General features: G+C 38.5%; 1 protein-coding gene across 1 annotated transcript; it reads left to right on the top strand.

The window, feature by feature from the left end:
• The first annotated feature begins 841 nt into the window (after positions 1-841).
• On the top strand, positions 842-2,397 carry LOC149404517 (hydroxyproline-rich glycoprotein family protein). The gene has a single exon (XM_089601976.1). It carries the CDS (start codon positions 972-974, stop codon positions 2,052-2,054), a length of 1,083 nt encoding a protein of 360 aa, XP_089458102.1. The 5' UTR covers positions 842-971; the 3' UTR covers positions 2,055-2,397.
• The last annotated feature ends 12,035 nt before the right edge of the window (positions 2,398-14,432 follow it).

Below are 14,432 nucleotides of genomic sequence, written 5' to 3'. Positions count from 1 at the left end.
TCATCCCGCCATTTGAGATTCTACACTGAATGACAGTTCTTCAAGCTTTTTGTGCTCCTAGTGTTCTTCGTGTTGGATCGACATCAAATCTTCCAAGTCGTTCTCTGAATGTACAAGGACAAAGGAGTCGGCCAACTATATCACCTCACAATTATTCCAACAAGTCGTCAGAATAATTTTCACTTGTCCACCCTTGGTAATGAGATAACAGATCGAATTTTTCTCTAGTCTATTTATAGGTTTTCAGCTAAGTATAATACATGGGAAATATAATATTTACTTAGTGAATATATACAATCTTATGATCAAATTCACATTTGATTATCAGAAGAACTCACGATATTTAGTTATAAATACTATGTAATGTATGTTTGTAAGGTCTAGAGATTCTCAATAACAAAATCTCGTTCGTATGATTCTCCTTGAATCTTAGCACATAAGGTTACATTGTAACTTTTTTTTAGTTTACTATACAACATTTGAGCTAGCTGCCGCTAGTTAACTATAACTCTTTTGGATGGAGTAGCAGCAATTATCACTAGATTAAACTAATTAAAAAAATGTATCATATATCAAAATTTGTTATTTTATAAAATTCTTAAGATATTAGCTTTTTAGCGATCTTTAGGTTTCAATGTGATTTACTGTATTTTTGTGTTTATGCACAATAACAAAACGTATGCGGAGAGTATTTTAAAATAAAAAAAAATAATAAAAAAAAAAGAATGAGAATGAGAGAATGAGAATGGGAAAAGAATATTAAAAAAAAACAAAAAACAAAAAAAAAACGCATAACAGAATACCAAGTAAAGCAAAAGAAAGAAAAGGCGTGATTAGAATTTGATACTACACCCAAAAAACGCTTTTAGCTTCTAACTTTACCTTAACCCTTAAGTCTTGCCTTCTTTCTTCTCTCTTATAACAAACCCCAGTTTCTCTTACATCACTTTCTTTCTTCTTCCCTCGTATCAATGGCTTCCACCGAACAGAAGCCATTAACCCATCATCATCGAGACAAGAAGAGCGACAAAAGCCAGTCAAACATCCAAAACAAGTTCCTGTTCAAAGCCCTAGTTCTCACTCTCTTCCTCATAATCCTCCCGCTTTTCCCTTCCCAAGCACCGGAGTTCGTCAACCAGCGAGCCCTCTTGACCAGAGCCTGGGAGCTCTTCCACCTCGTCTTCGTCGGAATCGCCATCTCTTACGGCCTCTTCAGCCGCAAAAACGACAACTCCGACCAACCAAACGACGAAAACGACGACAACAAAGACCACAGCAGCAGCAACGTCTCGCGCTTCCTCCACGTGTCCCCCGTGTTTGATTCCGAGAACGAAGACGACGATAGCAACAACAGCAACAAGGTCCAGACTTGGAGCAGCCAGTACCGGCGTGGCGACGATGACCCGGTGGTCCTCGAAAAGCCGTTGCTTTTGCCGGTTCGGAGCCTCAAAGAAACGACAGTCTCCGCCGGAGAGACGAGCGGCGGTGTCGTCCTTCCCTCGCCGATCCCGTGGCGGTCGAGGTCCGGGAGATTGGACGTGAAGCCCGAGAGCTTGAGGAACGCCTCTGATGATCCTTCGAGGTCTCAGTCTTTGCGCTTCTCCGATCATGAGAACACAACGGAGTCTCATGCGGAGGAGGATTTCGTCAGGAAGAGGAAGAGCTTCTATGGGAAGCCTCCTCCTCCGCCGCCGCCGCCTCCGCCGCCGGTGTTTTATTCTTCGAGGTTGAGAGTTGGAGAGAGGATTGTGAGAGAGAGCCAGAAAAAAGTCACCGAAGAAGAAGGAGGAGGAGATTTCGTGGTGGAATCCGATACAGAAGAGACGGAGAGCGAAGATGATGACTTTGATTGTGGAGATAAAGAAATGGACCGAAAGAATAGCGACGTTAATAATGATTATAATACTGATGAACTTAGTTCGGTAATTAGAGGCGGTGACGTGGACAAGAAGGCTGATGAGTTCATAGCCAAGTTTAGAGAGCAAATACGGCTTCAGAGAATTGAGTCAATCAAGAGATCCACCGCTCAGATGAGTAAAAAGATGGCAAGGTGATTATCTGCTTTTAATTAAAATAGATGATTGTGAGCATTTAGTTTTTATAAATGTTTTAGTTACAGAAGGAGCTCATTTTACAGCAAATGAAGCAAGTTTTTATGACAGAAATATTTGGGGTATTGGTTGTTGTAGCGATTGTTATTCTAAAAGAAGCATATATGGAATACACGAGTTTTTTTTTTTTTTTTAATAGTATATAATTTGAAAAGGTTTAAAATTTCAAGAGAATTCACCGAATCTAGTCCAAAAACTGGATTTAAGAGAGATCCCGGTACGGTTTTGTCCCGTAAAGACCTATGATCATGGGCTGGTTTTTTTCAAATTTTAGACTGCATTGGCCCATATAATTAAGTTATCAGGCCGTTTGAGTACTTATATAAGGATATAATGGGAAATGAACTTTTATATATAATGCTTTTGGTTGGACAAATTTGACATGGTAATTGATGTGGGATTTTTTCCGGATATCCTTTCAAAGTTCAAACAAATACACGCTTCACTTCTTTATCTTTTATTTTTAACAGACTACTCTGGCAATCTATGTCTTTTCATTCTTTGTACTTGCAATCGAGGATTAAAATCTTGGATTTTGCGGTCGTATCGCACTTCTAATTTTGGGGTATCTCGTCTCGTACCGTGGTATCCAACGGTATTTGATGAATGTTCGGGGTATCTCGTATCGTGTGGTAAACCGCATTCCGCGAAATATATCGCCCAAAAAAAGGTATTCCGCGGGGTATTTGAAAAAAAATTAATTAGGATTTTGTCTAAATTTAGGATACAAAAAATTAAATTTTAAAATAAAGTTTTCAACATTTCACACATAGAATTCTAAACAGAGTACAAATCAAGACACATGTAATAGAGTTTTCAAACAAAATCACACTAATATCTAAATAAATTAAAAAAAAAATAAAGACACACGTATTAGAGAGTTCTCGCACAAAACAACGCAAAATATAATGTGTACTACAAACCAAAGCATAGTAAAAAAAATAGAGTTCACCCTTATTGTCGCTACTCGTTGATAGAGTGTCGAGGCCCTGAAATGTATGAGGTTGTTGGTCTTGCATCAGGAAATACTCGTACCAAAGTCATCACGTGAGCATATATAGTCATATAAGTCTCCACGTGACAATCGTAATTATACTGATCTAATGCAATATAAATTGAGTATTTTTCAAAACCTGGTCGGTAATGAATACGAGGTTAGTCTCATGTGGATGGTAAAAATCTCTTAAGATGGGGGGAGAGACAGGGATGATGGGGACAGGCACGGGCACCGAGAACTATCATCGGATACTCAGAATAAGTATAAAACCCGTCATGCAGCTCAACTGGATGCGAGGGTTCTAAGTCCGACGGTGTAATCGAGAACCCACCGAAAAACTGTGACAACATGTAATTATTCAAATAACATTAACTATAACGAAAAATCAAGAATTAGATCAAACAACCAATCAATAATCAAGAAATTAATTACATTTAGATCAAATTAATTACAAATTACATCTAGATCAACAAAATAAATATTTAATTCGGATGAAAAAAAACTCATTTCAAAAGAACAACATCAACATTAACAACAACATCTAATTTTTCAAATAACTAATAAAATTCGGATTATAAAAAATCCATATCAAATAGTGAACAAATATTTAAATGTCAAAATATGTGTCATTTTCGTAAATCATAATTTCATTAACAACCATTCAAACATCAACATCTAAAGTCTAAACTGGACGGAAAATCCATTAAAAAATCAACTAAAAAAATTAAAAATCAGACATGAACACTTAACTCGCAGAATTGGCGGAAAACGACGAGATTTAAGCAAAAATTAACACCCGACCGACGGGAAACGATCCTCTCGCGCGAGATTGCGGGAGATCTGAGCAGATCTAGGCATGGCGAGGGCGAGAAACACAGAGCTCTTTTTTTCGTCTGATTCTACGGAAAGCTTGCAGAAATGGGGGAGAAGAACAAAGTTCGAGCCTTTTGACGAACGTGAAATTGGAGAAAATTGGTCGCGAGAAATACTGCGAGAACTCGCGACATATACTACAATTCGCGAGAGATTTACATACCCCTCTCGCGCTACTCTAAAGCGTGAGATCTCGTGCGAGATACCCCTTTCTCGCGCGAGAATTTAATCCATGCTTGCAATTATTGTATTTGTGTTACATTATATTATATACAACCAACGCTATTTTTTTATTGTATAATAATTATATTTGTAATGAAATAGTTTATTATAATTTTCATTATTAATAAATACACAAATGTTTCACTTTTTCTTTATTTTTCTTATTCTTTATTTATTTTGCTATATATATATATTTATATATATATATATATATGTGTGTGTAAGTTTATTTAATTATTGAAATAGTATATTATAATTTTCATTAGAAACAAATACACAAATGTTTCACTTTTTTCTTTATTTCTCTTATTCCTTATTTATTTTGTTTACTTCAACACTAATAAAAAAAATAATAAATGAAAATTTCAAATATTATAAACTTTTAAATTCAATTATTGCATGTAATTAATTTATTTTAGAAGATGATAATAATATGTAAATGTTATATTTAGTTTATTTTAATATGATTATTAAGAGAGAGAGAGAGAGAGAGAGAGAGAGAGATATATATATATATATATATATATATATATATATATCTCTTAATATTGCTCACTAGATAGTGGATGGGCGCGGGCACGATGGAGGTATGAATAATGTCATGTTAGTTGCGTCTAGCAATGACGTTGATGACTTTTCCAACAACTTCATTAGATTTGTATTGAAGTACTATTTCATATTGTTTATGTCAGTTGGTTTATGTAATGAATATATTATAAATTATTTTTATTTTTTATCTTATGTTATGTATGAACTTTTATAAATATTTATTCACTGAATACCTTTTCGGTAAGTCCGGTATTTTTCGGTAAATCACGTCGGTAATGGTAAGTTCACAGGTATGGTATACCGTCACATTCACTGGATACCCCGGTAAACCAATGGTATCTCCCAGTAACCCAACAAAATTTGAGTCTCAGTATGGCATCGGTAATGGTATTCAAATCCTTGTTTCAAATCTTTTGGATCCGTACGAATGGATTACCCCTCATGAGTAGATTTACACGCAAAACGGACCCTATAATTTTTTTCCTTCCTTGTGATGAGGTTTTTTCAGGCCAGGAATGAATTTCCATTTAAAAAAAATTTGTACAAAATAGCGATTTGAAACTTATTGATTAGCAAAATAGTCAAAGTTTCAACTTTTCAGCAAAGTAGCCAAATTTACATTTTCAAAAAAATTATGACAGTAAAGATTAAAAATTTTGACGATTATTATAAAAAATTTATCACTTTCAAGAACATTAATTTTGGGGTAAAAAATTTTTTTGAAGCCAGATTACTGCACATTTTTTGCTATTTCACTAAATTAAGACAAACTTTGACTATTTTACAAATTTATAACTTTAAATTGGCTATTTAGCTGCATCACCCTTAAAAAAAATTACATAATTAATTCGTATATGTTCAAAATAAAAATTACATAAATACTAAGTAGAGAAAAGGTTAAAATTTTGAAATACATATATCATGGGAAATAAGTGTTGATGTCAAAAATCGAACTCTCAACAATCACAAAGGAAAAACTATATAAATATTAAAGTGTTTTTATTTTTATTTTTATTAAATGGGATCTAAAAAACGTCGTAATCGAAACTAAATTAAACGCAAAATAAATGAGAAATGAATACACGGAAGAAACTTTTAACGAAAGAATATATATATATATATATATATATATATATATATATATATATTTCGACGAGGTCGTTAATTGAGAAATGGCTCAGCGGACTCAAAACGATTACAATTCGAGTGTGTGGTATGTAATAAGGAAAGTACAAAGATATTTGTGTAAGAAAAAAGGTCCCCCATTCTCTTCTGTGGAAAGAATTTATAAGCTTGGCGAGGTGCGGGGTTCTCGGAGACACGTGGTACAGATATCGCCCGCCTTGTGACACGTCGCCTAATTGTTTGGGTGAGTGCTTGTTGAAGTCGTCTTAGATCCGATATTTGTGGCGATGTTGGCGTGTAGACTTCGACTTCGTCAGGAGACAGTTGGCGTTGTTTTGATGGGATCAGATGGCTTCATTTGGACCGAGTCCAAATAATTCTGCGAAGGCTATCCTTCTAAGTTATTTGGGCTTCGCGAGGCCCAAATAATTTGCTTATTTAAAGGGTGGTTTTTAACCCCAACAATAAGCTTATTAGCACGTTTGTGGAGCGATATTTTGTATCTCTACATCTTTGGAATTCTTTCATCCAAATCTGTATATCGTGTTTAATTACCACACTTAAAATTTTAGAATTAGAACAGCCAGTTATATATATTTTGTTTATATTTTTTCTGATGAGATCTTACATGAAAAATTTTAGAGGCAGTCTGAAAAAATATAAGGAAAATTGTTTATAAAAGAAAAGACAAAGTGTCTCTATTTTTAAATAATATATAGTTAAACACTAATTCTATTACCAAATTTTGTAGTTCGCTTTTTTATGCATATGAATCGTTATTTTTTCCATAATTTATTTATCAAAACAACGCACATTAATTTCTCTTGCACCTGACTAGGCTTGCACACCGTGTGCAAATCACAGAAATCAGAGTTCTTATATCAGTTTGGTCTTCAACAGTATTTTGGTCCAAAGAGTCATCTTTTCACATATTTAACACTAATATTGAGTTTTTTTTTTTTATAAAAAAAAAAAAAAAAACACACACATAACTTGACATGATTACATAATACCCATTTATCCACCCATTATTCAATTTACAAGATCGGCTAATACCCGTTTAAAACGAGTTAAGAGATATTTATGGGAGAACTGGCCGATTCCCCATGTGCCTCAATCCTTGCACAAAGTCTTCTTACCTTCCCTTCTAATAACTTCGCTCAGCCTAAATTCCTAAATTCCCCATGTCCAAAGAGTCATCTTTTCACATATTTAACACTAATATTGAGTTTTTTTTTTTTATATAAAAAAAAAACACACACACATAACTTGACATGATTATATAATACCCGTTTATCCATCCATTATTCAATTTAAAAGATCGGCTAATACCCGTTTAAAACGAGTTAAGAGATATTTATGGGAGAACTGGCCGATTCCCCATGTGCCTCAATCCTTGCACAAAGTCTTCTTACCTTCCCTTCTAATAACTTCGCTCAGCCTAAATTCCTCTAGGTTAGAAGTTTAAAACGTTTTAAGTCGAAAAAACGTTTGCTTCTGAGTTTGTTTTGAATATGGGTTTAACTCTAGGTTTGTCAAATCGTTAATATTAGTTCATAATCGTGAATATTATTTAAACTGGGTAGATTTCTATGAATGTTAATTATAAGAAATAAATAATAACGATCATTACGTGATACCTCTATTAAATGCTTTCCCTCTACTCTGTGAGCCTATCCAACAACGGAATTTCTCAAATATAGTCTGAGAACTCCTCTTATTTCTCAACACACTGAGATTGGATAAGGAAACACAAGATGAAGTCGATTCCCTTGCAGACCAAACCAACTCAATGCATCTTGAAGAGGAAGTTTGGGATGATGTCTCAGGCAGAGACGAAAGGGTTTTTCTAGCCTAAAAAACCTGATGGAACGACAGTAGGCAAAGTCTTATCCCCGAAAGTTGGATCGACCAACCTTTTGTCATCAATCTTATCTCGACTTTGGTTTGGTGAAACTTGGTGTACTCTTTATTGGGATCCCACTCCAAGCTCGTACGAAGAAGAATATCCTACGGTTGGCCAGAGCCGGCCCAAGGGGAGGGCGAGTGGGGCATACGCCCAAGGCCTACTCCCAAGGAAGGCCTCTCTTTAAAAAAAAAAAATCTACCTATAATGAGCTGTGCGAATTTGCAGCCCAAAAGCCCATTTTTTGGCTGTCCTGAAACAAATAAAAGCCCACTACGCACAATAACAGCCACATGCAATTTTTTTTTCCCAAAGCAATTATTTGTTGGTGCGATTATCAAGCTTTCTAACGTTAATATTATTAAATGGATTATTATTGAAATCTCAAACGTTTTTTTTAACCGTTATACTTATTTTTCCTATATATACATCATTCTACCAAATTAGAACGTAGCAACAAACCTTGCATACAAAAGTTTTTCAATAAGAGCATTTTCATCAAGTTATTTCTTATTGTTATTAACTAAATATTGTATTGTTATTTCTTATTGTTATTTACTAATTATTATAATATATTTTCAGATTAGAGAAAGAGAGATAAAGAAATCAAGCTATTTCCATCAAGCTATTTTCGGGTTTTATCTTTCTTTAACTCTTTTTATTTTTAATATTATTTTGTTTTCTATATGTTTTTTTTTTTGTCTTTGTTGTGTTTTTTTTTCAATGTATTAGTAATTAGTATTAGTCGATATGTCGAGTAGGAAATACCTATCGGGATATGAAAAAAAACAAAAAAAAAATTAAAAATAGAAAATTTTGTTAAATCTCACAAAGGAGCATTTTGTTTTTTTTTTTTAATAATTAAATTAAATGGTCTTGTTATTTTATATTTTATATTTTGTTTAATGATAAATTTATAACATATTATATTTTTAAATTAATTTAAATATAATTGTAAAAGGCCCCGTTTTTTTCGCCCAAAATTTCGTTGAGCTGGCCCTGCGGTTGGCCAATGGTTTAGGAACGATCTTGGAGCATAAATGGGATGGCAATTTTTACTTTGTTTTATAGGACATGTACAGGCTTAAATTGGTATGTGACATCAATAAACCAATTTATCCTGGACATTTTATCCCTATCTCTGGCAAAGAAGTCTGGGTCGCGTTCTCGCTACGATGGGCCCCTGGCTCAGATCAGAGGATGGCACGACGTCATCTCTCCCTACGCATGCAAGCCCAATCACAAACCCCATCCACAACAAGTCCAGATTCGCATTCTCTCTCTTTGCCTATTATCACAGACCAAGGTTTAAAATCCCGGGGGAACCGGACGGGAACCGGTCCGGTTCCCCCTTTTTTGAGCTCCCCGGCACCGGAACCACCAAAACCGGAAGTTTACGGTGGTTCCGGGGGGTACTGGACCGGGATCCGGGTAGGAACCCGGTTCCCACTTCCCGGTCCGGGTCAGCGCGGCTCGCGTCGGATCAGCGCGGCTCAGAGAAACCAGGTGAGAGGGAGAGAGGGAGCGGTGGCGGCGGCGGCTGGTCGCGCTTACCGGCGGAGGCGCGCGCGCGGTCGGTGCTCGGCACTCGCGCGGTCGGGGTCTCGGCGCTCATTCAGTCCCACTCGTGGCGCTCGCGCGGTTGGCTCTCGTTGCTCACGCGGCTGGGCTCTCGGTGTCCGCGCGGTTGGCTCTCGGCGCTCGCACAGGAGAGGAGAAGAGAGGGATCGGTGAGAGAGAGAAGAAAAGAGGGAGTGGGTGGTCGTGGCTGGTCGCGAGATCGGGCTCGGAGGGACGCGAGCAAAGTCGAGGAAGTGATGCGGTGATGGAGGGTGAACGATAGAGAGAGACGGTGAGGAAGTCTGGAGAAGAAGGGGTTTTCAAACTCATATAAACCCAAATTCCCTTTAACATTACGCTTTATGCCCAAAAGTGAAAACCTACTTCATGCATGTCCTCCAACTTTTATTACAATTAAGTCCTTTTTCACATAATTATATAATTAAGTCCGACAATTTTTCTCTTTCATTCTTGATTAATTTAAATATATTTCTTGTATGTTTTTTGTATATTTCTTTTCTGAATTCCCCTCGGTAAATACAGTATTTGACGGTATTCCTCTACGGTAATGGTAAGCTCAACGGTACCGGTTTCCTTTTTTTTCCTGCTTCCCCCGGTATTCCTTTACGGTACGGGGGGTTACCAGTAAATTCGAAAGCTTGGAACGGTAACGGTAACGGTATTTCGATCCTTGTCACAGACCCACCCTCTCAACCTATTTCACTCACAAGCAAAAGAAGAAAAAGAAAAATTCTCAACCCATCTTCACAATTCCAAACCCAACCTTGATACCCAACTCCACAATGCCGCATCTTCGGAAGATGGCCCCAATCCGGGACGTGAATATGAGAGGAATGACTCTTCTTTTGACTCATACCACCAATATGGGGACAATATCAAAGATGGCCTTAACAGGTGCTCTAATACCCAAGAATCGGCGGGAGCTGGCGAGGAGAGCCAGCCCCGTCGGATCCCATGAATACTATAATTTGGAATGCTCGAGGTCTGGGCAACTCCGAGGCAATCCAAGAATTAGAGCTGCTAGTCAGAACTGATCAAGGCCTTGATATTTTATTTATCTATGAACACTAGTACAAAAAACAGCATTGGGTGCGATTTTTTTCGCACCTAAAGGTCGAAAGTAGACTTGGCGCGAAGGCCATTGGGTGCGACAAAGTCGCACCCGAAAGTTCGCACCTAAAGGTCATGGGTGCGACTAGTCGCACCCGATGGTCATGACTTTTAGGTGCGACTTTTAGGTGCGGATTTTCGCACCCATATTCGCACCCATAAGTCAGAAAAGATGTGCGAAAAAGTCCGCGGGAAGACCATTAGGTGCGACTAGTCGCACCCGTTGGTCTACCCGCCAACTTTTTGGGTGCGACTAGTCGCACCCAATGGCCTTCGTGCCAAGTCTTTGGGTGCGATTAGTCGCACCCAATGGCCTTCGCGCCAAGTCTAGTCGCACCCGTTGGCCTACCCGCCAAATTTATGGGTGCGACTAATCGCACCCGATAGTTTTTTTAAGATTTATTTATTTATTTTTTATTCATATGAATTCTATAATTGTAATCAAATAACTAAATAGTTTATTAATTAGAAAATTCATTAATTAATATTTATAATAATAATAAAAACTAACCATTTGTTGTTCGATTACAATAATTATTATAATGTACGACAAATAATTAAAATAAATATTCATTCTTTTCCCTTTCCTTTTCCTCGGTTTGTAAACCAATCCTTGAACAATTTACTCCCTCTTCCGCCAAATCTTCCTCCAGAACTGCTGCTACCTCCTCGTCCACTGTCGCTCGTACGCTCACTGCCGCTCGTACGCTCACTGCCGCTCGTACGCTCTCGCTGGTAATCTGCTGAAGCTGGCGGCGTCGTCTGAGCATCTGGCATTGAAACTGATGGCGGCGTTGTCTGATGCATAGGGTGCATCTGAGGCGACGGCGTCGTCTGAGGCATCTGTGGCATCATGTCGGGCGACATCTGAGGCATCTGTGGCATCGTGCCGGGCGAGATCTGAGGCAAGGGCGAAAACTGTTGCCTGAACGCGAACAGTTGTCGCTGCACCTCCTCCATCTGTTGTTGGTTGGCTCGCCTCATCTCATCCATAGCGAGTTGTTGTGCCGCCACCTGAGCTTGGAGCTCGCCAACCACTGGATCTAGAACGCGGCGCCGCGACGAGCCTGAGCCTGACGACGAGCTTTCGTCCTGAGCCTGAGCAATAGCCCAAGATGTTCTCGGAACCGTTGGACCTATTCCAACGTACCAATCTTGACGGTTCCCGAGAATTTCTAGCATCGCGTGCTCCTCTGTGGCGTCCTGGTTAAAGACTACGCCTTGCTCTTCTGCTTGTCGCTGAAGATCCGCCAGTAGAGTAACTATTCGCGCCTTTACACATAAAAAAATTATTAAAAATTAATTATTATGTAAGTAACGTACACTTAATTATCACATATGACTTACATGTGCTCGTCTCGCCCAATCTGTCGTCCATTCACATTTTCTATTATGGTGTTTTTGCTCCCACGTCGTTAACGCGGAGCCCAAAGTCCCATCATCCTTACTCTGCAACTGTTATGAAAATATAAGTACTGAATTTATTTCAAATTAAGTATTTCAAAATTAGAATAACTTACGTTCAAATGGCGATGAGCCAAGAAAGAAAGAGATCATTGAGTCGACCTCGTCTTCTTCTTCTTCGAATTCTCCTTGTTGCGATTAGATTTTTTCTGCAAATAATTAATTTTGTCATTATTCAATCTGATAAAGATATTGTGATTTATTACAATCATACATTACGTACCTTCCAATCGTCAGTTGTGAACTCGTCTACCACCGCCTCCCAATCCTCTTTCTTATATCCCGGTGGTGTTTCCGCCTTAGCATTTTCTGTGCTCCCACAAAACTCCAACCTAAACTTCTCTGATAGCTTGGACTTCTGGTTGCGTCGCCTGATCTTGGCATTCCGAATGATAGTCTGATCAATCGTATTCTGATAGCAATCCGCAGGCAGATCCTCGCCGGTGTCAGGATCCGTGTACACAAATCTGAAGTCGGAATGAAGTGCGCTCAAAATAGCAGCCAACATCTGGGGCGTCTCTTCACTCCAATCACGAGTCGTAGGCGGGATATGTGCTTTCACCAAAGCACCGAGGCGGTTGTTAAATAGTCCAACCTTTTTATTTTCTTTCCTTACCTCTTGATAGAATGTTTGGTTTGTTGGGTCCCACTTGACCACCTTCGCACCCGGTACACCATGTGTTGCTCGCGCCGACGTCGAGCCGGTTGTTGGTCCCCTTGATTTCTTAGGACCTTGGGAATCAGGTTCCTGTGGCAGACCTTGAGAATCCGGTCTCTGTGGCGAATCTCCACCAGAACCTGAAGCGGTCGACATCCTATAAAATGAAAACAACATTTGTAAATTGACATCGTATAAAATAAAACAACATTTGTGAACATACATCACAAAACAAAAGGAAACAACATCATACAAAAACGTGGGTGACACCACGGATATATTTTATTATAAAACCTCACATATGGCGGAGGAAAACCGTGGTTACATAGATAGTTCTCATTCATCGTCATCACTACCTATATCAACATCAACATCAACATCAACATCTTCTCCCTAAAAAACGATGCATTCCTCATGATCATCATCGTCTTCCTCACCATCGTCAACGATATTTACTAGCTCAGCATCTTCGATTTCATGTCGATGATTCAGACGATCGATGTTTGACAATTCTATTGTCAACGGAATCGAGGCTGAGGTGGTGGGGTCGACTTCAGGAACGTCCCAAATCCCTCGATGATTGCATTCCTGAATGATTTCCCAGTTACCACCTAAAACAAGATCTTTGATGTAAAAGACTTGTTTCGCTTGAATTGCGAGTATGTACGGCTCCTCTGTAAACCACTGTTTCGCGGTAAAAGCACTCGTTTCTCCAGTATGTACCGTACCATATACATTTGAATAATACAACACGACAGTCGTACCTATAATTCAGCACTATGACGTCTTCCATATGACCGTAGTAAGTGAAATCATCCACAGGCACACATACACCGCTATTTTGAGTGACTCGTTGATTATCGCGACGATGAGTAATGAACTTCACGCCGTTAACAAAGCAGCATGGATATTGATAAGCGACTTGAAGGGAACCGATAGAAAGCGAGTAGATCTCGTCAGACACGTCAGAGCCACTAGCTTTCATTTCAAAAATCTGGTTATTACGAAACAAAGTATTGGTTAGCACTTGTGTGTTTATAAAAAAACGGGTTATTGTGTTATTACCTTGTTCGCAAACCAATCTTTGAATCCCTTTCTATGCCCCGCTTCAATATCGCGAACTCCAGATTTGTTCAGGAAATCCAAATGCTCGCTGTTGCATGTTTAAAACATTGCTTAAAGAAAATACAACAATGAAATAAGTTAGAGAAGCAAGTGGATCGATTACTTACACCAAATACGGATCCACTTCAGGACAGTTGGTATAGATGTACCACTCCGCTTTTTCTCTTTGCTCATCGTCTAATACTATCGCGTTCATCATCCCATAAGGCACACACATCTCGGATCGAAAAACGGAGAGCTCTCGCACTTGAACTTCTTCAACTACTTTCTTATCTTCAATATACCTTGCAATGAACGTTAGAGCTTCTTCTACAACATAAGCTTCTGCAATAGAGCCTTCTGGTCTAGCTCTATTTTTGACAAAATGTTTTAACGTCCCAAGGTATCTCTCAAAAGGGTACATCCACCGCATATGCACCGGGCCGCTGTGCAACGCTTCCTCTGGTAGATGCATCGCCACGTGAACAATGATCGTGAAAAAAGCAGGTGGAAATATCATCTCAAGCTTACATAAGATCTCGACGATAGACTCTTGCGCTCTTTCAAGATCTTCGGCTCTTAATGTTCTCGAACTTATCAACTTGAAAAAGTTGCAAAGCTCAGTGATCGTATCATGTATTGGTTGTGGCACAAAAGGACGAATACCAACAGCCAACAATCTTTGCAAGATCACGTGGCAATCATGCGACTTCAAACCTGTGAGCTTCCCAT

This window comes from Urtica dioica, chromosome 2 (assembly GCF_054948205.1).
Source record: "Urtica dioica subsp. dioica isolate 48M chromosome 2, U.dioica_male_clone48M_v1_H2, whole genome shotgun sequence".
In the NCBI taxonomy this organism is placed as follows: Eukaryota; Viridiplantae; Streptophyta; class Magnoliopsida; order Rosales; family Urticaceae; genus Urtica; species Urtica dioica.
Note: the sequence above shows the minus strand (reverse complement) of the source record. Positions and strands in the feature narration are given on the sequence as shown.

Coding starts and splice junctions, on each gene's coding strand:
- LOC149404517 (XM_089601976.1), top strand. CDS start 972: ATGGCTTCCACCGAACAGAAGCCATTAACCCATCATCATCGAGACAAG.